The 26,099-nt window shown below is 34.5% G+C and overlaps 6 protein-coding genes across 6 annotated transcripts; 3 read left to right on the top strand and 3 right to left on the bottom strand.

Moving 5' to 3' along the window:
• Positions 1-2,280: 2,280 nt before the first annotated feature.
• On the bottom strand, positions 2,281-9,706 carry PHYBLDRAFT_147016 (hypothetical protein; the record flags this gene model as incomplete). Its single annotated transcript, XM_018431781.1, has 12 exons — positions 2,281-2,459; positions 2,657-2,718; positions 2,881-2,941; positions 3,001-3,213; positions 3,272-3,294; positions 3,591-3,667; positions 3,919-3,972; positions 8,775-8,908; positions 8,974-9,217; positions 9,278-9,448; positions 9,525-9,554; positions 9,647-9,706. 12 exons carry the CDS (start codon positions 9,704-9,706, stop codon positions 2,281-2,283), a joined length of 1,308 nt encoding a protein of 435 aa, XP_018290078.1.
• A 44-nt stretch (positions 9,707-9,750) lies between these two features.
• PHYBLDRAFT_147017 (hypothetical protein) lies at positions 9,751-10,480 on the top strand (the record flags this gene model as incomplete). The annotated part of the gene is made up of 3 exons (XM_018431782.1): positions 9,751-9,866; positions 10,004-10,165; positions 10,303-10,480. The coding sequence occupies 3 exons, from the start codon at positions 9,751-9,753 to the stop codon at positions 10,478-10,480; spliced, it is 456 nt and encodes a 151-aa protein (XP_018290079.1).
• A 514-nt stretch (positions 10,481-10,994) lies between these two features.
• On the top strand, positions 10,995-11,417 carry PHYBLDRAFT_169944 (Homeodomain-like DNA binding domain-containing transcription factor; the record flags this gene model as incomplete). Its single annotated transcript, XM_018436219.1, has 1 exon — positions 10,995-11,417. The coding sequence occupies one exon, from the start codon at positions 10,995-10,997 to the stop codon at positions 11,415-11,417; it is 423 nt and encodes a 140-aa protein (XP_018290080.1).
• An 833-nt stretch (positions 11,418-12,250) lies between these two features.
• Positions 12,251-13,007, bottom strand: PHYBLDRAFT_68690 (hypothetical protein; the record flags this gene model as incomplete). Its single annotated transcript, XM_018441991.1, has 3 exons — positions 12,251-12,345; positions 12,444-12,482; positions 12,554-13,007. 3 exons carry the CDS (start codon positions 13,005-13,007, stop codon positions 12,251-12,253), a joined length of 588 nt encoding a protein of 195 aa, XP_018290081.1.
• Positions 13,008-17,667: 4,660 nt separating this feature from the next.
• Positions 17,668-19,050, top strand: PHYBLDRAFT_100445 (hypothetical protein; the record flags this gene model as incomplete). The annotated part of the gene is made up of 5 exons (XM_018427589.1): positions 17,668-17,803; positions 17,890-18,015; positions 18,186-18,285; positions 18,401-18,637; positions 18,747-19,050. Coding segments are annotated over 5 exons (903 nt in total), but the record flags the coding sequence as incomplete, so codon positions are not given.
• Positions 19,051-20,862: 1,812 nt separating this feature from the next.
• On the bottom strand, positions 20,863-25,782 carry PHYBLDRAFT_79253 (hypothetical protein; the record flags this gene model as incomplete). Its single annotated transcript, XM_018443447.1, has 11 exons — positions 20,863-22,526; positions 22,769-23,130; positions 23,276-23,418; positions 23,504-23,628; positions 23,727-23,874; positions 24,001-24,198; positions 24,380-24,447; positions 24,659-24,868; positions 25,028-25,139; positions 25,510-25,572; positions 25,721-25,782. The coding sequence occupies 11 exons, from the start codon at positions 25,780-25,782 to the stop codon at positions 20,928-20,930; spliced, it is 3,090 nt and encodes a 1,029-aa protein (XP_018290083.1). The 3' UTR covers positions 20,863-20,927.
• Between the last annotated feature and the right edge of the window lie 317 nt (positions 25,783-26,099).

Raw genomic sequence — 26,099 nt, forward strand, 5'->3', positions numbered from 1 at the left:
AAATAAAATCAAACATCCTTAACCTTCCCCTTTATTATATATATATATATTTACTTTTAAAGACCATTCTTTAAAAACAATTGAAATAAATATGAGCTATCTGATTGCCATACCATTTAACGCATCATTGACTATTTTAAAGTAATAAGAATGAGTTTCCTTATCTCAAAGAGCATCATATTGCTGCTAAATATACTCCCTGCAAGATCTTCCTTTCAAATAGCTGCATATACCCATATCTTCGAAATTGTTAATCTCTGGTTTTAGTGGATTATAAATCATCCTGTCTTTTCCAAAGTGGGGGTTAATGATGCATCATGATGAGAATCACCGGCAATGAACTTCTTTTTCACAATATAAGAGCTCTTTTTGTTCGTTAAGAATATTTTGAGTCATTTACTGAGACATTGTGAGATTTGAATGAGAAAAGCCTTTTTTTTTTGTTAAAAAAGAATCACAGTAACTATGCATTAAAGGTGTTCTATTTAGTTGAGTTTGAAAAGGTTTCTTTCATTTGTTGTATGTGTTATTATAGGGGGTTTCACCAGCTCTGGACGCTTGACTGTTGGATGTAGCGGTGATTTAATTCGAAAAATGATTGGCCGTGGCGAATCTTCAAAAAATGAGAAACGAGCATCCAAGCATCTAAGAAAATGGTTCACCACTAGATGTCCGTGACTTGGCCAAAATTTGTAAAAGATTGTACTTTATGTACAATTGATGGCAAATTTCATAGAAAAGTAGAAGTCAAAAATAAAGCATAATCAATCTATGTAAGAGTAGCTACCTTAATACCAAATTAGACAGTTCTAACTTACTTGTAGGGAATTTGGATATGAGCACTATATTTATGGGCACTCTAATCAAGCGTATTGCACATCTGAATGTTGAAGCATATGAGAGAAAGCATATCAACAAAGAGACATTATTGGTATTCAATAGTATTTTACGGTATTAGTTAGTTGGACGGTGCTTAAACTACTAATACATCCAACAGTCAAGCATCCAGAATTGGTAAAACCACCTATAGGGTAAAGTTCTTTGGATTGAAAATCTAATGTATTATCATCTAATGCTAGAATAGTACGTATATTATGAGAAAAGCGTAGTTTTATAATCTAGACATATTTCACATAATTTTTGAATCATTATTCTTTACATTTGAAAAGGTGAGACGGGTTGTGATGGTTTATGTAAAGAAGTAACCCAAACGGCTAACAGAAAAAAGAGAATAGATATCAATCTCCTCTATCATATCCTTAGCCCAAATCTTGGCCTTTTGCAGCTTGTTCTCTCAAGAAAGATAAAGAGAAAGAAATAGAAATAGATAGATATTATTGTGTTTAATTCTTACAATTCTTGCGCCTTTTAATTGATTTCTTCGCCAGTTATAAGAATTATATTCTTCTTGCGGCCACGACTTGAGCAATCTGTTTACATAATTGATACAAAGAAAAAGATTTAGAAAGATATGATACATGTGTGTCAGCCGGAAGATCAAAGACATACGTAATGAACTAATGAAAATGAAGAATCTTCTATTTATATAAGCTCTCAATGAAGATAAAGATAGCTAATATATCTACTAATATAATGCTCACTATCACGAGTTTAATATTGCATACGAGTGGAAGAAATTTCATGATTTTATAGTAATAGTAAGGCTGTCAAGTAGCCCAGATTTTAGCTCTATAGAGATCTCATAAGAATATTCCACCAGAAGAGTGAAAAAGAAAAAAGAGGTTAATCTTCAAAAACTTTTAAGGAGGTGGCGGTTATTACCTATATGGAATAAAACAACACTCGGGTTGGTGTTTGTAATATTAAGTGCATGTCAATGCCTAATTGCGTGGCAATGCCTAATTGCATGTGAATGCTTAATTGCATACATGAGATGAAGAAAGTTAATGAAACGTCATCAAACTATTGATTTTTTTTAAAGAAAAACTGTACCTTTGTATTTATATGTTTTTAGGCATGAGTTGTCAAGTGAAAGAAGATCGGCTAAACCAAGAATGCTAAAGAAGTTGTATTATTGATATATTAGAATTTAATAAGTATGATGACTATTGTTGGTACGAGTCTATATATACATATACATACCTTGCTTGTAAGAAAATAAAAAAATTCAAACAGATCTCAGTACTGAATATTGTATTAAAATATTCGTTCGTCTGTTTTTAAAGTGTATCCGATTTATCCCAAAAAGTAAAAAATAAAGATTTTTTTGTCAAGACCTGCGCTTGAAGGCCGATCCACTCAAGTTTACACCCAAGCTTCTCAACAACCCTCATTCCTGCCTACTCGGCATGGCATCAAATTTACCATGACGGCAAAGTATTGGTGAAATGCTTTAATGCCAAACTGCTCGGGACAGGTGTCTGAGACACCCAAGTGAACAGCATAGCATTTACTTAGGCACCTTAACTTTGCTTCGGGTTCGTCCCTCATATCCAGTTCTGTTTACCAGAGCGTGGGTTACAAGTATCAAAGACTAAGCAGAGAGTGACTTGAAAAGCACAGGGATCGTTTCAACAGGAAGCAGTAAAATACAGGAGATCGTACTGGTTAATCCATCTGCATTACTTCACGTCCAGGTGCTCAACGAATTTAAAAAAACTCTACGCATCCAGGTGATACACCCTTATACTTGCACCTTTCTGTGACAATCTTGACCGGCCCCGAAGGACAAAATCTGGAGAGCCAATATCCAACGTCCTAAGAAAATAGCATAAAGCTACCTCTGCGTTCCTCAGTCCCCTCCATGTTATGTGCCGCACAACACAGAAAAAACTGACGTGGATCTCATCCGGCTTTCGCCTTCATATGACTGACTCAGGAAGGTCTTTAACACCAGTTATGCTCTACACTAAGAGCTACTTTCCCTGACGGTACTTGTGATCAGTTGGTTTTTTATAAATAAGTTTAGCCTTCGATGAAACTTTTCACCGGGATTAGGGAGTTTGTAAAAACAACCCGACTCATCGGAAGCTACTTAACACAAAGACAAGAACTCAAGACAAGGTGAGGGGATTGCACCCTCCAATAACCTTTTCCAGGGAGTGAAGGCTACTGACTTGTTGGTATGTCTGGAAAAGCAGTTCACTAGTTCACAATCCAGAGCAGCCAAAAGACCACTCCGGTTCAAACATTGGAGCTTCTCCATCTCAAACAATAAAGTCCAAGACAGAATCCCTTTTGGTTTCTTCTCCCCTGCAGTAAATGCAAGTAGAATCGCGCAAGGCACAGATCAGATTTCAGACCATAGCACCTTGAGCGAACTCAATGGCCAGACTAGCCAAAGAGCGCAATGCTTCCAATAAAAAACCAGAATCTCATATTAAGACAAGCCCTATAAATAAGGCGTCTACAATGAGCGAGTTGGAAATGAGCCCGGAGACTCATTGTTAAAGACCATGATATACACATCTTGCATGAAAATGTTTACGTATATTCCTTTTGATATATCGTGACCAATAGAATACGAGGTATTCAGGGATCACTGCAAATGTAGAAATAGAAAGAAAATAGAGTAAAAGGTTAATATACTTATCATGTCAAAGTATGTGCGCGTGTGCGCGTTTACTTACCTAACCGATAATCGCAAAGAGCTTAAAAAGTACTGATGCTCAAAAGCAAAACGGGACTGGAAACGGGACACTGGATACTGTAATAAAATAAAATAAAACATTAAATCATAGTTAGTGTGTTGATCGTGTCAAAGTGTGGGTATGTGTGTGTGTGTGTGTATGCGTTTACTTACCTAGCAGATAACCGCGTAGGGCTTAAACAGTACTTGTGCTCGAAAGCAAAACGGAACTAGACACTGGACACTGGACACTGTCATAAAAAATGAAAGCATCGAACCATAGTTAGTGTGTTGATTGTGTCAAAGTATCTATCTGTATATTTACTTACCTGATACATGAACATGACGTGAAGGACCTCTCCGTAGCTACAGTGGAATGGACGCTGGGCATACAAGACAAAAAAAGCACAAGAGACACTGGGCTGTAGTTAGTACGCTGACCGTGTCAAGGCGTGTGTGTGTCTGTATATTGTCTTACCTGCTATTAGACTGGACATTGTTTTTGAAACTTAGCTAGAGACCGCGTCTGGGGTGCGTTTCCATGGTAAATATCAGTATGAGCCTTATACAAATGGAAAGATATAGGCATCTAAAGGCGATTTTCTTACCGTGTCGGAAACCAAGGACCACCAAAGGGAAACCAGGAGGAAGAGGGGGGATTACAAGAAATTGGGAATTGTATCAATTTTTATATGAAAAAAATGGGGCTGGCGCAGCACAGAAGGCGTAAAAGGCCTATTTTGGGCAAATCAAAACAAATTCATATAAAAACTAAAGGGCTTTACGTTGTAGGTAAAAGTTCTATGCTTTTTGTTCCAGACTATTATCAAAAACCTCTTGGTATTGCCTAATAAATACATTGAGTAGTACAACCAATGGGTGAATTTGAGTATTACTATGCTTTATATAACCTTTTTATGTCTTTGGAGAAATATATTTTTATATGTTTCTAATCACACTACTGATGATCATACTGTTTTTTAAAAATCCGCCATACAAATAAAGAAAGCCTCCTTAATCTTCTAACCACAATTTGTTTACTTTCATTTCACAAAGTATGTTAAAAGACATGTAAGTAGAAAAGTACTACTATTAAGAAAACAGTGGCATATATTTATTAAAGCAGTTGGTATTCTACCAGTTCTCAAGTATACTTTTTTTTTAAAAAAAATAATCTATTCAATTCTATATATGTATGCAATATTTCTTTTGAACTACAAGTATAATATTTTTTCTTACTCTTGATAGATCAAAATATTGCTATTATAGTGTATATTCACACACGTTAGCCAGCACAGCTTATTATTTACAGAATTATGTTCAAAGACAAATAAATAATTGTATAAATGTTATTGCAAAAGAGACTTGAGTGGTTTATATGATAGATTGCTCAAATGGTTAAGAAGAAAAGAGCATATATATTGTCAATATCAGTCTATTCTCTTAAAAGTAATAGAGAAAATAAAAAGAGAGATATGTTAGGATGATCTATATTACCTTTATTTTCTTATGCTTATATATATATCAGCAGCTAATAGAATAAGATAATTAGCAAGAGCAATTTCAGCAGCTTCTTTACAGAAATCTTTTTACTTCAAGTTATAATATATTAAGACTTGTAGCGTATTAATTACTTTTTAACAATATTTCAAGGCTTATAGAGATTCTTTCCTTTACGTTAATTTTTATATTTTATACTAGTACAGTCTAAGTATCTATTGACAAGCTGGTGGCTCAGTTGGTTTTGGACAAGTACCCATATTCAATTACCAACACAATTATTATTATATAAACTATCGAATTATCTCAATAACGTGATATCAGCTTAACTCAAAGAAAACTATATAGTCCCAAACAAATCAATCCCATAAAGAACAGTTTTTACACTTATATTTTCTTTTCCTTTCTTTTTTCTGGGTCTCGATCATAAGAACACTACTATTTTCTACAAAAGCTGTGAATGTTGATCTGACCACCCCTTCTTCTCTTTTTATCTATACTTTTTTCATCAACCATTACATCACATAAACCAATATAGCACGTCTCACCACTCTCCTACCAGATTATCTGCAATCCTTTAACATTATATTTCTGTGACCTCCATTCCTCATTCAATATTGATTAATATTGACATTGACATGTTGCGTGTATATTCACATTTTCGGCCGGCCCAAACATATCACATATCTCTAAATCTTTTTGTATCAATTATGTAAACCAATCGATTAAGTAATACTTTTGGGAAGAACATGATTGTTACAACTGGCGCAGCAATCAATTGAAAATCATAAGGACTGTAACAATGAACCCCAACAATGACTATCTACCTCTATTTCTCTCTCTTATTTTTTTTATGAAGCATAGTTTATTCCAACCTCTTAGTAATAGCTTAGTAATATCTTACTAATTATATTATTTTATCTATTATCAAAATATCTATATAAACATCGAAAGATGAAAGCAATAAAGAACATCCTTACATATCACTTCTATTTTCTTTTTATCTTTCTCGAGAGAACAAGCTGCCAATTGCCAATATTAGGGCAAGGAGTTGTTAGAGGAGATTGATACATATTCTCTTTTTCTGTTAACCATTTGGACTACTTCTTTATATAAACCAATACATTCCGTCTCAATAGTATACAATGATGATAACAGAAACTCCAAGAGATTATGCCTACTACAAGGCTGATAATTTTGGAAATATTTAACTTGATTTTTTGATATTAGAAATAAAAGTAAAGCATATAATAAAGTGCTTTTAGGGGAAAAAATGAGTACATTTACTAGTGAAGAATACTATTAAATAGTAAAATAGTAAAATAGTTCTGTCAATTGTAACTGAAAGTTGACCCTTTATTTATTTATTTATTTATTTATTTATTTATTTATTTATTTATTTATTTATTTATTTATTTTTGACTTTTTCAGTGCCAATACAGCTTAAGTCGATTTATTAAAAAAATAGAAAATGGGACTAACTGATATGCTCTTAGACATTCAAGCTTACTGTAACTTTTTCAGTAGAAGAAATAAATCAAATTAAAGTCGGCTACATGAGCTAATTGTTATAAGTTGAGAAGCTTTAATATTAAATAATACTGAGCTAGTGTACAAGAGTAAGTTTATAGAAGAAAACCAAGAAATAAAAAGTGGAATTACAAACATAACTAAAACTCTGTGATTGTTTTTTTTTGCTCTTACCTAATATCAACAAGTGATCAAAATTCACTGTATGACTATCAGTAATATAATGACATAAGTAATTTTATTAAATGTAAGTCTTTCTACTAATAGAAAAAAAAAGGCTGCAAGTAAGATATGTTTGATACGATCCTAAATAAGTGTCTCCGAAATCAATACTAATAGCTATCCAAAAGATTAGAAACTGTACAGAAAATAAGTATACTAAAATAAAGATGGATAATTTGATTTTGATAATTTGATTTACTCATTATTCTCTACCTACTTTAGACTGGGGTATTCTTATAAAAGCAAAGTTATCCAATAAGCTGGCAGACAGGGTAGTGATGAAATAGAACAGAAGATATGAGAACATAATTACGTGCAAGAATAAAAAAAAATATCCTGCAAAAATCCAGCTATACTTTTTTAGTGTATTATGGTTGAGATAGTTGCAACATAAGTATACTCTGTCACTATGTCTGTTAGTTTTTTATGCTCACATACGCTTACTCACTCACCCATAAATATACATTGTCCTTCACTAAAATAGAGGTCATAAATTGTAGGCGGCTTATCAAACACTTAATGCATCATATGTCTCATATGTAATAAAGAAAAAGCCAAGTTTCCTGCTCCTAAAGTTACACCGCATATTATCAAATGCATGGCCCCTAATAAACCCTATATGATGGCCTTGTGAAGTCTAAAGAAAATTATAAATATCTAAGTCAAAATAAAATAATAAAAACCAAATAGCTAGTGCATACTTTTGCCATCAAATAAGTAGTGGTAGTGATAGCCATATTAAAAAGAAAAGACAGAGTAAGCCTATCAAGTATTTAAGAGTATATTTAATATGGATGTCACTCATACTAAAAGTAGTAAGTACAGAAAATAAAAAAAAAGAAAGCATGACGATCATATGCATATTCACGTAATCAGCAAAGAATTTAATTGAAAAAAAAAACAAATACAAGGGTATTTATGTTTCTACCACTACTCAGCCCACATTCCCTTGCCATTTTCTATAAATTCACTCTTTTTTTTCTGTTTTCATTTTTCTTTCTTTCTTTCTCTTTTTTCACTTTTTACATGGTAAGCTTGAAACTCTGCTCTCAAAGGTAAGTTACATCTTTATATACCCTTTAATATAGCTGTCTATATATTGGGTATTTTCTATAAACTATTACAGCAACGTAAGTACTTTACACCTCAAAGAATTTTTACACGTTTTATATTCTTCACCCATTAAAACTTGTTATCCTTAACACGCCAGACAGTACGCTACATGTTTCACAGCAAAACTCTTCTCTGTGGCCTTATATTTTACACTTGGCTTCCATAAACGACTTTATCAAAAAAAAGTGAAGACCACCAGAAAAAAATCCGATATTCTTTAATATTTATATATTATTATTATTCCGTCTACAATACGAGTATAGGACATACAAAGGGCGCAGGTTTGTGGTATCAGTATTTCTCCATTCTCAAAATAACTAGCAGCACATATATAGTAGCTAGGAATATATACACGCAGTCAAAACACAATATTGATACATTATACCTACCGCCCAAACCATAACCTTGATATTAGGATTATTATTCGAATACCAAACGTTACGCTTAACTTACAGTTAAATTTTAACCACTATAAGTTTAATTTCAAAGTCACTCGCCCATAAAACAAAGTAGTAAAGCGGTAAATACATGCAAAAAAGGCTAACAGTGGGATAAAATATTAATATGACAGGTACTAACCCAGCCAATTTATTATAAAAAATATTACAGCTCTAATACAGGTATAGTTATTCCAGCAGCATATCTATACAGTTGAATATGACAATGCACCAAAGACACTACAGACATTTATTGTAAGCCATATCGATAAGTGGAGAGTGAGAATTAATCATAGTTGTGCTAGCAGCAGTTTTTATTTCTACACCAGATAGCTGTGACCTGAGTATGACTAACTGAACAGCAAGTCTTACTATATTGTTACCACGACTACAACGACTACCAAGACTACGACGATTACGACGATTACGGTTAAAACGAACATTGGGATTATTACGACCATTACGACCGTTACGACCATTACAATTATTACGACGATAACGACGATTACAACAATTACTTTTTTGTATTGTTTATTAGATGTAGATTTCTAAGACAATTACGACGATCACGACCATTATTACCATAACGACCAATACGTCCAATAAGACCAATACGAACACTACAACCACTATGACCATAACGACGATTACGACGATTATTACCATAACGACCAATACGATCAGTACGAGCATAACCAACATAACCAACATAACCAACATAACGACCATAACGACCATAACGACCATAACGACCGTTAAGACCGTTAAGACCGTCAAGACGATTACGACCGTTAAGACCAATAAGACCATTACGACGATTAATTTGCTGTATTGTTTATTAGATGTAGAATTCTAGGACAGTTATGACGATTATGACCACTGCGACCACTACGACCACTGCGGCAATTAAGACGATTACGACGATTACGACCATAACGACCATAACGACCATGAAGACCATGAAGACGATTACGACGATTACAACGATTACAACGATTACAACGATTACAACGATTACAACGATTACTTTTTTGTATTGTTTATTAGATTTAGAATTCTAACACAGTTACTACCACTACAACAGTTACAACAATTAAGACGATAAAGACGATTACGACGATTAAGACGATTACGAAGATAACGACGATAACGACCTTACGACCCTACCACCATTACGACAATTACGACAATTACGACCAGTACTTTTCTGTATCGTTTATTAGATGTATAATTATAAGACAGTTAAGACCATTACGACCATCAAGACCATTACGACGAATACAACGAATACGACCATTACGACCATTACGACCATTACTTTTCTGTATTGTTTATTTGATTCAGAATTCTAAGACAGTTATGACAATTACGACGATTACGACTATTACGACCACTACGAACATTACAAACATTACGACCACTACGACCATTACGATTATTACGACAAGTGAGACCATTGAGACCATTACTTTTTTGTATTTTTATTAGATGTAGAATTTTAAGATGATTACGACGATTATGAACATTGCAACTATTACGACTATTACGACCCCTACGATTATTACCACGATTGAGACGGTTGAGACCATTACTTTTTTGTATTGCCTATTAGATGTAGAATTTTAAGACGACTACGACGATACGACTATTACAATTACTACGACGACTACGACGATCACGAAGATACGACTATTCCGACCATTACGACCATTACGATCACTATCACCACTACGACGATTAAGACGATTAAGACGATTGAGACCATTACTTCTTTGTATTGTTTATTAGATGTAGAATTTTAAGACGATTAAAATGATTACGAAGATTACGACGATTACTACATTATTACAATTATTAAGACAAGTGAGACCATTGAGACCATTGCCTTTTTGTATTGTTTATTATATGTAGAAGTTTAAGACGAATACGTCGATATGACCAGTACGACCAGTACGACCATTACGACTACTATGACGGCTACGACGATACGAAAATACGACTATTACAATTATTACGACCATTACGACCACTACGATTATCACAACAATTGAGACGATTGAGACCATTACTTCTTTGTATTGTTCATTAGATGTAGAATTTGAAGATGATTAAGACGATTACGAACATTACGACTATTACGGCCACTACGATTATTACGACGATTGAGACGATTGAGACAATTACTTTTTTGTATTGTTTATTAGATGTAGAATTTTAAGACGATAACGACTATTACGACTATTAAGACGAGTATGACGACAACGGTATGAAACAAATACGAGACGATGTGAATAAGGCTTGGAAAACTGATGGTCAATGGTATCGGAAAAATAAAGACTCAGTTTTTGACATGACTATACTAGCATCACCCTTTTTATTTATACACAAGAAGACTCTGATATAAGTATAGCCACCCAAAAATTAATTCTAGTTGCATTATTAAGCGAAAGTGTTTTTTTCTGAAGAATAAAGTATACCTAAATGTGCATCCAGTCTGTACAGTCACAATCAATAATGTTAAATAAAGCCCAAAAAAAAGAGAACTTTATGCTCATTTCACAATACGAAGCCTCATTGCTCAAAAATTCATTAATTAAACCAGCATGCCTATTCAAAAATTCCGAAAGAGCTCTCGTGGCTCTTATCGTCCACGAAAAGAAGAGAAATATTGGGGGGTTTTTTACCTTCTAAAGACAGATCTTACACTCCGTGAGATTGCAGCGATTGTTGAGATGAAATTGCCAAGTGTACAAACAGTCAAGAAACGTATACAGGTTTATGGCAATCCACTGCCTCGTAAATCAACTGGCGCACCCAGAAAAGTTGATGAGAGAACCGAAAGGCATCTAGAAAGGATTGTACGAGAGGATCCATTTACCTCGTATAATCAACTCAGAAAGGCATTATCATCAATGTCAATCAACATTTGCAGAAACATGGTAATTGACTATGTCAAGCGTCTTGATTTCAAATCTTGTATTTCTGCACACAAGTCTCGCTTGACAGAAGAACAGAAGAAGGCCTGACTTTGTTGGGCCAAGTTATGGGTGAATTGGTCCAATGAACAATGGGCTAGTGTAGTATAGTCTGACAAGTCTCGTTTCTGCTTGGAAGTCCCACAGATTATTAGCAATCTATTTTTTTATAATTTTTTAAAATAAACATCTCAACCTTTGCTCCTACAAAATTCGCAGCTGCTAGCTACATTATGCATAGAGTAACTGCTTTTTGAATAATGACCATGTGTATTTGTAAATTTTATGTAATTTAATTTTATTCAACATTATTGTATGTGACTGTATCATTATCCTGTTTATGATTTGTACATGAAGGTTTTCTTATCTTTTTTTTTAGGATGGTGATGTAAAAGTAAAAGAAAGAGCTTATTACTCAAATAAAATAATTAAGTCTTAGATATAATTTTGGCAACTTTTGTTTCTCGCTGTAATATTATCATTTTATTTAACTATATGATATAGTGGTATATAATAAATCAAATACACTAGTTACTCTGATTGAATTTGAAACATATAATAAACAATTATAAAACTTATTTAAGATAAATAGACCATCGTACTACTCAAGTTATTTTTAATAGCAAGAGAGAAATATATAGACCTTTATTGGAGATTTGATACAATCATAGATATATGATTTTTAGGTTATAAAAGAGAGAGAGAGAGGAAAGCAAAATAAAGCAAAATACAAATATATATAAATATGTACATAAGATTGAGAGTAAGATATATGAAAAAGAGAGGTATGAAAGAGAGATAGAGAGAGAAAATGGTATAGGATAACTGTGTTTTTAGAAACAAACAATAAAGTTTTTTAAGTGACCCTTTCTTCAAGGAAGGGTTCAGATTGACCGTCTGCGCTTGCAGGGACGGTATTCCTCGTCAGAATCCTCGTTAAATTCATCTCTTCTACGGACGTGTGATAGTGAACTCAAGGCTATATAGGGATAAAATATAAAAATGGTAAGCAAATCCACACACACCCACACTCACATATATATATATATCCATGGCTTTAAAATTTAGTAAACTTACATTGGGTTTCGTCCACTTCAGCACTAAATGATTCGAGACCTATAAGGTATTATATTAGTAAACTATTTATTTAACACTGGTGATAAAATAATAGGACGTTAACAACTTACTCTGTAGCCAGGCAAGGGTAAAGTCACTTAGACTTCTATTACCCACAGGGGGTTCCTCCTCGCCTTCGCCTTCGCCCTCTTCTTCGTCTTCGTCTTCGCCTTCTTCGCCCTCCTCCTCACGGAGGGTTGCCGATGAGGCAGACCAGACCTCATCTTCTCCATCTGAGGAGAGTTCCACCCCAGATAGTGAGGATTCATCGATCTGACCCACCCCAAGGCCTTCCGACCACGAAAAGTACCCCGAGTCGGGAATTGACAAAGTTGTCGAGTAGGTTTCCCCACTCGACACCGACCGATGAGAGGCCATGAATGGCACTGCATCTGGCGCCACTGTTGGCAATGACCATGATGCTGATGATGCTGATGATGATGGTGGTGTTGCCGATGGTGATGATGGCAATGAAGATGAAGATGACAATGAAGTTCGTGATGATAACAATGAATAGGTAAACATCTTCGAAAAAGAAAGGCTTTTTTATAAAGAAAAAAGGAAAGAAAAAAATATATCTCATGTTTTTGCTGCCCTTTATATATTGCCATGGCTACTGATATCTTTATGTGAATCATCAACTCAAGGCGCTTGATAAGAAACAAAGGGAGAAAGTAAAAAGACTTAATTGCTTTCCGTTTTAGAGAAGATTTATGCAAAGATAAGTAAAGAAATAGACAGAAGAAAAAATCTCCCAAAAAAATACAAAGTCAAAAAAATAATAAAATAAACTATCCTTTTTTGTCCAGATAATTTTCACGACTTCTTTTTCTTTTAACTTTTTTTTCTGAACGTATCAAACTAAATATTGGTCTATCTCCATGGATACTACTTTGTTTTTGATGCGGTAAACGGGTACTTGGTCAGAGACACACCATCCACGTATCTGATATTTTGGATGGATACTTTAGGATAGAAAAGTTTTCAGGCTTGAACCAACAAGCAATGCAAACAACTTCAAAACCTTAATTGTCTCCGCGGATATCAAATATCCAATCAAATTATGAAGGTGTGCGTGCAATGTGAAAAACAAGGAAAATTAGTATCAATATAAAGATACAAAGGGCATGAGTATGTGATTTTACACATGACATCTAAACCTATAGAACTTCATCGATGCTTTTTGCTTTATGTTGCTACAAAGACACAAGCAAAAACCTTCTGAACTAGCTAATCAACAGTCTATGGTTACATTGGAAAATGCTTTCAAAGCGTCCGTGTATTATCATTCCTTCAAGTTCTACTAGTTTCTATAAAAAACGTCCTTTCTTTGCTCTATATGTGTGTATGTGAGCAAGATCGAATATATTATCAGACCCAAATATACTAAAGAGGTAGTAGATGGCAAGTAACATTATCAAAGTAAAAAAAAGAGGCAGTAATGTAGTGCTATTTATCACTTATTTTTTGTAACTATGATCTAAGTATCCGAAAGAAAGAACTATTAAACACGGCGCGTTTGAAACTAGCTAGACAATTAGTATGAGTATCTAAAAGTTATTTACAAGATTATATTACTGGAAGGATAAACCAAACTGTACTGTGATATCTGAACCATCTTTCCAATACAATGCAGCACAATAGCAAGACATTTTTTAATAGCTACTACAGATACTTATGTGTTATATATTCTGATGACAAAATAAATCCAAGTTTAATGAAAATTTTATTACTAAGAAATAAATCACAAATTATCACAAATTATGGAATCATGTTTCTTTTTTCTTGCAATAAATATCAGTTATATTATTCACATATACAAGAGAAGTTTAACTGTGATATTGGTCATCATTTCAGTATTTCTATCTGACTGGAAAGGGTATCCACAGGGCAATTATGCGGGTTCCATTCTTAAATCATCTTAACCTCTTCTACCTACTCTCTTGTGATCTCGCGTACGCTAATATACGTGTATCTGTCATATGTTTTGTCCAAACAAAACTGATACTAGATGTCTTAAAGTAACATCTGTTAAACTTTCCCTACACTGATAAATATCTTTTTGTGTTCTATACTCTTTTCTCTTGCATAAAAGACCCTTGGGTTTGAAAGCTCAGAACACAATAGCTCGTAAATGAAGCATATGTCAATATTATGGCTGATTCTTTGTATAAAAATGGTTCTTTTTTATTTTTTGATATGTACAATAACTCTTTCAGAGACGGAATTAAGCAAGCCATAAAGCCGCTCAATCTCTCTTATTCTAAACTAATCCAACATCGAACCGAGTGTTATTTCAAAAGACTTCGCTTAAATTGAGATATAAAAATAAGATTTGAAAAGGAACAATAGGTACTGTGAGAGTGTTATTTATTTAAGAATGAAGATTATTGCTACTTATATAGATATTCGGTTCCTTAATTTAATATCCCTTGGGTTAACGGTTGGCTATCATGGAAGCAGTGTGAAGTGTACAAGTGCTTGGTGTGTGTTATGTTCCTGAGATGTACCCCTGCCAGGCTAATTAGCAACTGTGATATACGTTCTGAATTGTGGAGTGTGTATTTCACTCAATTGTGGGGTATACCACACAGAGATGATAACATAGCAATGAAATACAAGAAAATAAAACATATTATTAAATCAGTATGGCTTTTGCATATTCTTGAATTTATATATATATCTACGTGTATTAGTTGCTTTTTTAACTATCAATGGACCATGTATATTTATTTTTAAAGAAAAAACTTATTACAGAAGCTCTTTTTACGTCTTCAGTCTTTTCTTCTAAAATAAATAACGTACCTTGATTTATTCACATTTTTTTCCTTTGGAATTCAAGAAAGAAAGAGGCTTCCTGACTTAATAGATAAATCAGTCTGTAAAACCGCTTCTTCTTCTTTTTTTAAAAGAAAAACATTTACTGCAAGTATATAAATTGTTCTTCAAATATAAATGAATGTTAGTAATTTCAAATAATTCAATCTTTGCCGTTGGTTAATTTGGTGGTGCTGACAATATGGTGTTTTACTGATTTTATGCCACGACATATAGCTCAGTATATAAAGTCATATAGTAAAGTTTGCACAAAGTTATCCTGGGTCAAACGTAGATGGTGTATTCTTTGTCATTGCTTCGCGATGTTTGAGAAGCTACTTATGCACTAGAACTATTATTTTTTTGATGTACCTAAAGTTTCATCTTAAGAATTTGGTTCCAGAAAAAAACAAATTTTTATAACGTTCAATTTATTACTAATCTTATCGTAGCTATTGCCATGCTGAAAATTAATTGACTAGGGATAAAATACAAGTTTAACTATTACAGCATAATTATATGCCTAATATAATCTTGAATATACAATACCCTTAATCAATCAATCAATATATATCTATCTATCTTATTGGAATGTATGTTTAAAGAGATGTCCACAAATTGTAACAATCTTCTATATATAACTATGCACAATGTAGTTCTCTATTAATCTAAATTAAGATTGTATATTGTCTTTATGTAAAATATGTATTTCAGAATTCTCAAAGCGAAAGAAAGAGATGGAGAGAGGAGGACTCCATTCACAAGTCGAGGCAAATCAATTGGGGTTGGGAGGTTACGACGAAGTCTTTTTGTGCAATTTATTAGAGGAAACGTTATAAAAGTCGATAGACTAGAGAAGAGCTAGGATTAGTTCAAATTTAAGCTTTATGATGGGTAGGGTGGGTAGGACTGCTATGCAATTGGTGAAAAATGCCATATCATCCAAAACAAATCGAAAATGGGCACTTTATATAGCATATATTGTGTACTCAATAATCATATGAATATCTATAGTTGATCTGAGTGCCTTGATTGAGTATGGGACATGGTTCAATCAAATTAGCAAAGGTTAGACAACCAGGTGTAGTAAATAATTGAGGACAAGCCTAGTTATAAGTTAGAGTTTTGAGAGGACATGTATAGAAAAAGTGCTGACCATCCTCTAAAGCTCCACATAGAGCACAGTCAGGATTGTTAATTCCCTAATTTTATTATCAGACAATCTCTGTTAATACAATAATTTGCTGTCCATGAGACTTTGCTAGAGAATGTATATATTATGTGACATTGTACTAGTCCAAAAATGTACGCTAGTGTGATGATATTGTCTGTGATAAGTGGAATGGCTCAACGTCCAGGCACTACGATGGGGTTGTATCCCTACTAGACGCAAAAAAAATGGCAAATACATGCCATATATACACATCTTTGGTACAATTTATTTATTATCTAGTATTATTATTCTTTAAAAAAACTTGTTATTTTGAAAGACACCATACAGTTGTTAAGCAATTATTAAACTTGAATTTACTATATACCCCTCCCATTCTCCGGTGTTTAAACTTCCCGTCAATACTTAACACTCCGCAGTGCCTTATTTGGGCACTATGGCAAATTAGTGTGAACTTGCCATATGTCAACACCCTCTCTAATGATAACAATGTGTGGATATTATTATTCTGAGCATAAGCTGCGCTTGACAGTATAGAGTAATGTTATGCTAATATCCAATGTTAGTGTCATAAATTAACGTAAGTAAAATATAAGTAAAATGTAATGCTTAATTGGTGACATAGTGACTGCCCATTATCTTTCATTTCTGGGACTGTCTTTTTTTTTTTTTACTGGGTGTACCTTTGCCAATTTAAATTATACCGAGCTCACTTGTTCTCACTTTTTTTTTTATTTAAAAAAATTTCATATCTATATATATATATATATATATACACTTATATATTTGTTTCAAGTTTTATATTTTTTTCTCTTCATTTTTTAAAAAAAAAGAAAAGAAAAAGAAATGGCAGGTGTTAAAGTACATTTCAATGCCCCAAAGCAAAACTTTTCCCGGCATCCCAAGCAGGTTTTCGTTCAGAATTCCCGAATAAATGGAAAGATACAAAAGACTCCAGCTATGAACATGAACACAAACCAAAGAGCCAACTTCAACCTCAACCTTAATTCCAGACCAAAACCTAATTTCAAGTCTAAATTCAATTCTAAACCAACAAATAAATCATCACATCCATATCAATCATCAACACCAGCACAAGCGCCCGCACAGAATCAACAACAACAAAAGAGTATACCGGTACAGATCAATACGAAGATTACCGGGCCCCTTTTCGATAAAAATAAACTCCAGCCAGGCTGGAAAATCAGTCGCCGTATTGGTCCTGGACTTTTGAACGGCATGAACACTTGTTTCTTAAACTCTGTTCTCCAGTGTCTGACTTACACTCCACCATTGGCACAATATCTGTTGACTAAAAGTCATCGATCAACTTGTAAGTATTTTCCTGTTTTTTCTTTATTTCTCTCTATTTAGATAATTACGATGTTGATATATAGAAAACTAATATATTTTATGTAGGCAAGATCACTTCTTTCTGTGCTTTGTGCGCCATGGAAGTACATATCAATAGATGTCTTTGTGATCCCAAAAGTTTAGTCAAGGGAGCAGCAATTCATCCAAAATATTTCACTTCCAGTTTAAAAGGTCAGTTGCTTAGTTACTTACTTAATTATATAGTGTGTATGTGTAAATACAATTCACAATAATGAAAATAATAATGATTGGTTATAAAAATGGTATAAAGTTTAATTGTAATTAATTGTTCAATTAATTGATCGAATGATTAACTGATTTATGTATGTTTATATAAATAGCTCTGTCAAAGACAATGAGACTTGGTGAACAAGAGGATGCCAATGAATTTTTAATGTTTTTGTTTGCTGCTTTCCAAAAGTCATCAACATATGGTCTTGGGTAAGCCAATACATATACATATGAATATACACCCTGGTTAAGGAATGAATGAAACAAGTATAATGCATATAAACTAATTTATCTATCTGCTTATTTGTTCATCTGGCTATGGTAGTAAGCTAGATCCCAAAGTAGAAGAATCGACCATGATCCATCAAATCTTCGGAGGCCGAATGCAATCTCAGCTTCGATGTTACAACTGTAAAGCAACATCAAGTAACTTTGAAGCCTTCCTTGATCTCAGTATTGATCTCCACAAGGCCGACACAATAGAACAGGCACTTCAGAATTTTATCAAAGTAGACATCATCGGAGGAGGAAAGGATTCGGAAAACAAGTACATGTGCAGCTCGTAAGTTAAAGAAAAATATACTTATACTTACATTTATAATTATATCTACACTGCATATATGTGTCTTATGTTCTCTAATTGTATTATTATTTTGTGTGAATATGTACAGCTGTAAACAGCGTGTAACTGCTGGAAAACAAATGACACTTTGCGAGTTACCAATGATGTTGAATATACATCTCAAGCGTTTTACATTTGATATGCAACGAGGATACATGCGAAAGGTGACAACTGATGTAAAATACCCCGAGGTCCTGGATATGGCTCCCTACGTCAGCAAAGAGAAGCATTGTCAAAAGGCCATCTATCGTCTCTATGCAGTCTTGGTTCATTTTGGTGGCGGATGTAGCTCTGGTCATTATTACGCTTATGTAAAAAGTCCCGAAGGAAAATGGTATAGAATGGATGACGAAGACGTAAGTAAATGTATATAGATAGATATATTACTCTAGAATAATAATACTGAATGCACAAAAGAAAGCAAACATGATATACAAACTTATAGCCTTGTGTTTATTGTGTTTATTTCTAAACCCTTTTTTTCTTCTTCTTTGCAAATGTATATGTATATAGGTTGCTTTGGTGTCTCTCAAAGAAGTTCTTTCACAAAGAGCATACATGTTGTTTTACGCTTCTGAACCATCTACTAAGAAAGGTATAGCAATATTCATATTTTATACGAATGTGGGATATAAATATATATATATATATATATATATGTGCGTGTGTGCGTGTGTGCGTGTGTGCGTGTGTGCGTGTATGTGTGTGTGTGTGTGTGCGTGTGTACAATATGGTGGTATCTGTACGGCTCTAATCAGGAACGAATATGATACCAGATAACGTACCTGTAGCTGACGAGAAAAAGTTGGCAGAGAAATCGTTGAAGAGAAATGCAGATGTGATGGAAGCAACCACTGCCAGTGTGACTGCATTACAAGAGGAGGAAAAGAAAGAGAAGGAGCCCAAGCGCCAGAAGATCGACACTATGCCGGAAGATGTAAAGATAAAGACAGAAAAGGAGAAGAAGGAAGAAGAAGAAGTCAAGCTTGCCCGGAAGAGAGAGAAGAGAAAGGAACAGAAAGAGAAGAGAAAGAAGGCAAAATTAATGGAGGCCAAGTCAAGGGCAGAAACAGACTCAGCACAAATAGTGAAGAAAAATGTAGAGAAGAAAGAGGCAGAACCGATCACCACAGTACCAGTACCATCACTGGTATCAGAAACAACAACAACACTTATTACCAAAAAAGATGTCCTGGTCAAGGAACCCAAAACAGATGTCATCCCCGAGCCAATCTCTGTAAACTCTGATCATCCTGAAGCATGGGTTGTACGGTCTACAGATCAGCAACAGAGCTCCTTATCCACTTACGGCAAGAAGTCTTCTGAAGCTTCTAGTAGCAGTGGTTCTAGATTGAGACAAATGATTAACCCTTGGGTAATTGGTACAGACATTAATGTGAAACACAATCCACAAAAGATGCCCAAGAGATGGCATGTTGCACAAAAGTGGACCATCAAAGAGACTTGATTTGGTTTGAAAACAGATCCCCAATGACTTATAGATTTTATTATAGAAAAAGAAAAAGGTAGTAACAGTAGTAATTTTGTGCGTCTCTGTTGTATATTAATTTATTGTTTTTCTTATTATTATTTTTTGTATCTTTATATACATATTCTTCTTACATTGCATAGCATAGCCATACAAGCATTAGACTTTTATTTTTATTTTATAATTTGTATTCATATTCATGTAATTCTCATAGAGGAAAAGAGAAAACCCCGGGTCCCTCGACTCTTTTATTTTATTTTATTTTATTTTCAAAGAACCTGGTATGCTATATGTACATAATCAGAATCAACCCTAAAACGATAATTAATTATAATAAAAATAATAGTATTTTAATTTGTCTTATTTTGAATCAAGTAATTGGAGTCAAGCATTTTAATATATCTTTTTCATATTCTTACAACATCTTTATAAATACATACGATATCATAACCAAAAATCAATTATTCACTATGTAAACTGAATAGCAGTCAATCTGTTTTTTTCTTCTTCTTGAATAAACCCTATATATTCTTGGCACAAATTATATCTAGATCAGACAAACAAACAAACAAACAAACAAAGCTATTAGGTTTTAATTGGTGTAAAGAAGTACATACAGACCGTCACAAAATTGAAGCACTTGTAAAAAAAACAAATACCACGCATAATAGTAAATAACAATACAGGATTCGATATGTATATTTATTTATTTTAAAGAGAAAGAAAGAAATAAAAAGGTTGTTAAAACATATCATAATCGTATGCCTTTCTCTTATCAACATTCTTGGCATCCAATGGATCCATTGTGTGAGCAGATATACTGGTTGCTTCAACCGTGCGACTAAATGTGAAGCTGCTGCGTTTCTTTGGAGTCTTTGGAGTCGAATCAACAGTCAGATTGAACAGGTCGGAAGCAGAAGGTGATGATAATGATAATGAAGACGACGACAACGGCGATGACATGGCCCGGATGAAATCTGGCTTAGGAGATGATGGAGTATTGTTGCTATTATTGGTGCTGTTCTTGCTCTTGCTCTTGTTATTTTCATTTTCATTTTCATTGTTGTTATCGCCATCGTTATCCTTATTGCTGTTAGAATCTCCTTGCAAGATCCATTGGAACTTTGGATTCTGAAATGATCTTGGCAAGACTGGCTGAAGTGCTGGATCAGACAAAAGGTCTTCGATGCGGTAGACAACTTGTGGTTTCGGAGGTGGCGGATTAGTAGGGATGTAGTTTACTGGAGGAAGGGCCTTGATGTCAGGCATGGTCATATTTATGGGTGGCAAAGGCTTTGTCTGTAAATAAGCTTGTGGCTGGGAGTAAGATTGTGCTGTTGTGGTTGAATTTACAGCTGTGGATGTGGATGTGGATGTAGATGTGGCAGTTGCAATTGCGGTGTTTGAATAAGAAGGGGAGGTATAAGAAGATGAGGAGTATGAGGAGTATGAGGTTGTAGGAGCAATAATACTGTTGTTGTTGACAAGAGGTGTCTGGCTCTTGTCTTCAAGAGCCTCTTCGTGCTCCACAAGATCCCATCTCCAGTCGGGTGAGCTTTGATCATTTCGTTTGCCAAGGAGACTGACTGCACTAGGATCAAATTGGATCTGCTTGCCACTCAATACATCTCGTATATGCTTGAGACCGGCAAGAGCCATGGTAAGAGACACCTCATCCGGCTTTGACGATACACTTGAAGATGTTGATGCCTTTGACGATGCTTTTGACTTTTGGCTGTACCGACTTGAGCTCAGATCCTCGTTATCTTTGGACAAGATATCTTCTCCTTCTCCTTCTCCTTCTCCTTCTCCTTCTCCTTCTTCTCTTGCTTCTTTATCTTGCTGTATGAGATCTTTTGGTACAATATCATTGTTTGTTGATTTATCTTCTTCTTGTAAGCTATCACCACTACCACCACTAATAATAATGCTATTGCTATTACTAGTGTTATTACTATTACTATTACTACTGTTATTGTTATTGTTATTGTTATTCTGATCCACATCTTCCGACGTTTCATCTGTGGTTTCCTTTGAAATTACTTGTTCGGGCGAATTAGAGAACAGTTCTTTCTCCATAAGATCGATACATTTGGCCATCAGGTCAGCCATCTGTCGATTGGTGGCCTGAAGTCTAGCCAATTCATCGCTTTCCTTTCGTCGTCTGTTTTCAGGAGAGGTGTTTTGAGAGTCATGGGTATGGAAGGATCCTGTAGCGGCAAGTCGGTCAATACCAGCTGGGAATTCTGAAGGTACTGTCTGACGTCTTCGAGAGGTAGGACTCTGTACTTCTGAAACTGACCTTCCCAGCATATTGTCTCCAATAATATTGACGTTCTTCTGTATTCCGTACGGTGCCAAAAGTTAATAAAGAAGTGTCTCATGTTTTGGAGGTAGGAGGCAGGAGTTTTTTTTTAAAAAAAAAGAAGAAGAAATGAAGAAGAATAAGAGTTGAAAGATAGAAAGAAAGATGTGTAATGTAATGTAATGTAATGTAGTGTAGTTTGTTGAGTTGAGTTGCGTATAATGTATGTATATATATATATGGCATGTATAGTTAATTATTTAAATGATTTATTTACCTGCACAGTTCCCATTACTCCTGCAATGGCCTTGTTGATTTCACGCACATGAGGACTTTTCATAACACCTCGCGTCAGACTTGAGAATCCATCCAGGTTGGCTCCCTGTGATCTGCGCTGATCAAGCCGGTTCGGGGCTATCCGAGAATTGGTGTCTGCCTTGACTACACGAACTCCGTCCCAAAGGGAGTCGCGCGGTTCTTTACCGGCGCGGACATCATTCTGCCTCAATATGTGCAGGGCTGCATCTTCAGACAGATTTTCCTGCAAATACTTTGCTTGCTCCACAAGAGATGCAGGGCCAGATAGATGCGAGGGTCTCATGAGAAGAGTGAGACATTCGGCATATTCATGATTTATCACTAATTAAAGTAATTAGTACCCAAGAAAACGGGAAGAAGAACAACAACAACAAAAAAGGGGTGGTTTGAGTGAGTGAGTGAGTGAATGCTTCTTAAAAATGATGATGATGAGGATGATGATGATGATGAAATATTTGATACATACACTTGTCTCGGACTCTTAATAGGATAGCAAGACATATGTATTCAGCAATCTTTAGGGTTGGATCTTGTGCAAATATGGCATCCCACAGTTTCAAGAGATCGTTTATGTCAAATTCTCTTCCGAACAGTAGACGCAACCAACGGCTAGAACCAGAAAAAAAAGAGAGAGAGAGAAAGGTATCAGTAAATCAAGTGCATAGACACATAAAGCTAATAAGTGTGTACTTACATTCCATACAGTTGGGGCTCGATTCCAAAACTCTCCAAATGTTTGTAAAGAGGTGGATCAATAGCCTGAAGGTATTCATGTTGAATACGACGACATGCTATTACTATAGGGTTCAAGGGAACATTCTATACAAGCAATGAGAGACATTGAATAGATATGTAAGTAATAATGTATTTTAGAATGATAGTTATTTTGGAACAGAAATTTTGTGTGTATGACATACTTTTGATCGACTACCAGGTCTGCTGGGTACATCGTCATTGAATTCGTACCAAGGTTTAGCGTATTTCATCATTCTCTCAAACAACAGATAGGCGTCGTGCTCAACGTAAGTTGAGTTGAGGACCTGCATCATGATCTTTGTTGCTGGTCTATGAAATCATAATAAGTTATCCAAAATTACCTTCTTTTTTTTCACCCCCTCCTTCTCTGATAACCTCCCTTAACCTCCTCTTTTTTCTTCCCCTCATTTATGTGTATGTGTGTTTAAAGCTTACTCTGATACACTAGTAAGATCATCTCCATTCTCGGACAGGTCAATGCTGTCTTTATCTATGATCCAATACAAAGGTGCTAGCAACTCATGCATGCCTTGTCTGTAGGATACATCGTGGTTTATCTTGCAATAGATAAACAATATGTCTGTCATACGCTGCTGAGTCTCTTCTGAGCGAAAATATTCAACATCTGGAAATCTACAGACAGACAGTTGGACAGTTGGGCGGATAAATATATATACAAATGAAAGGTTGTGTTTATGTGTGTGTTTTTGGTGGTTTAATTGATTGACTAATTGATTAGATGCAGAGATAGAAAGTAGTCTATTTCTTCTTCTTTATCTTTGATGGCTCTAAATGTATCTGTAATTGTTCTTACGTTCGGTCAACATCTTGACGAATGATCTTTCGGATTTCAGAGTCGGCAAAGAATTGCTGCCATGGATTCTAAATACAATGAAACATCTTTGTTTCTAAACAAAGCCTGATCCATGGATATATTCGCGCTTATATATACACACATACTAGAAATACACCCACCCATACACATACACAATATATATGTGTGTGTATAGGTATGTATGTGTTTATAGATGTGTGTACATATGTGTATATGTATGTATGTATGTATGTATATATGTATTTTGCCCTTACGTACGCTCTCGTTTAGCGCAAGAGGATTATTGTCTGTTAAATCTTCTTGACTGTCGGTCTTATTTGTCATTTTCTCGGTAGGACCGTCGATATGTTGTTGTCTAAGGTCGGCATAGTATTGGCGTCTTTCTCTTTGTATTACTGACCAAGAGGATACCTCAAGGCTGGGGAAATAGTCAAGAAAGATCTGATGTAAGAAATTGTTAGTCTCTTGCTTATGTTTTGTAATTATTATTTAATAATTTATATAGATATAGATATAGATATAGATATAGATATGTATGTATGTATGTATGTATGTATGCATGTACATGTGCATGTATTTTCGGATTGGAATATTTTCACTATTACTACCACTAGTTATAATTATTACCTTCCAACACACCGACCTCAATCCTTGTTGACACACATTGCCTACCACGGCACGATGTCGAAGTGAATTCACAGACAGATTGGGGTCACTGAATATTCTATCCCAAGCTTGTCTAAAATAAAAGTAAATAAAAGAATGACAATGTAAATATAACACAATACAATAAAGTAGTCTTCAGTTTTGGGTTGGGTTGGGTTGGGTTGGGGTTTCTTTCTTTCTTTTATTCTCTCTTTTGACTGGTGATGAAGTGAGTCTGGTGTAGGTTTATATTAACCTTTTTTCTTGAAGAGTACTCGTCATGACTATGTCAGTTTATCTGTTGTTTTTTTTTTGGTTCGTGTTCTGCCTGTGTATGTGTTTTTCCTCTTATTCCACGAAATACGAAATATAATATTAATGTATATATATATATATATATATATGAAAAGAGAGAAAGAGAGAGAGAGAGAAGCAGTGAGCGGGTCTGAAAATAGGAGTCATACAAAGTAAGCCCTTGTCCGTCACAGCTTTGGTCTGCAGATGGCATTTCAAGTCCGATATGTGAACTTTGGAAATATATATATATATATATAAAAGAAGTTGAAAGGTTTCTGTGTTTGTTTCTCTTTGGTCAAACAGGAAATGTACGACAGTTATTTATTTTTTTAAAGTTTTTTCTTTTTCTTTTGATATCCTGAAGTGGCTAATCACTACATTTTGTATTTTACAGCAAGACACATTTGTAAGGCGCGTAATTCAAAAATTACAAGACGCATTTTTGTGATAAAGCTTTTTCAAAGACTTCTTTTTTTATATATATCTTTAAGCAGAAAGTAGATTGTTACTATATAGGAAATCATGTCAAAATGTCTAATAAACTAATAACCCAAGAATAGTCTTCTGTACTGTTTATTTGAAAAAAGAAGATCAATTCATAACGGTTAATAGCTCTTAAAAATGCTCCTTGTATTTCCAAATCATGCGCCTTACAAATGTGTTTTACTCTAAGCTTATATTGATTTTTTTTAGTCTAAAATAAACTCGGTGCTTGATATAGTGATATAGTGCTATAGTGATATATGGTGGATTTTTT

This window comes from Phycomyces blakesleeanus (genome assembly GCF_001638985.1).
Source record: "Phycomyces blakesleeanus NRRL 1555(-) unplaced genomic scaffold PHYBLscaffold_14, whole genome shotgun sequence".
NCBI classification, from domain to species: domain Eukaryota; kingdom Fungi; phylum Mucoromycota; class Mucoromycetes; order Mucorales; family Phycomycetaceae; genus Phycomyces; species Phycomyces blakesleeanus.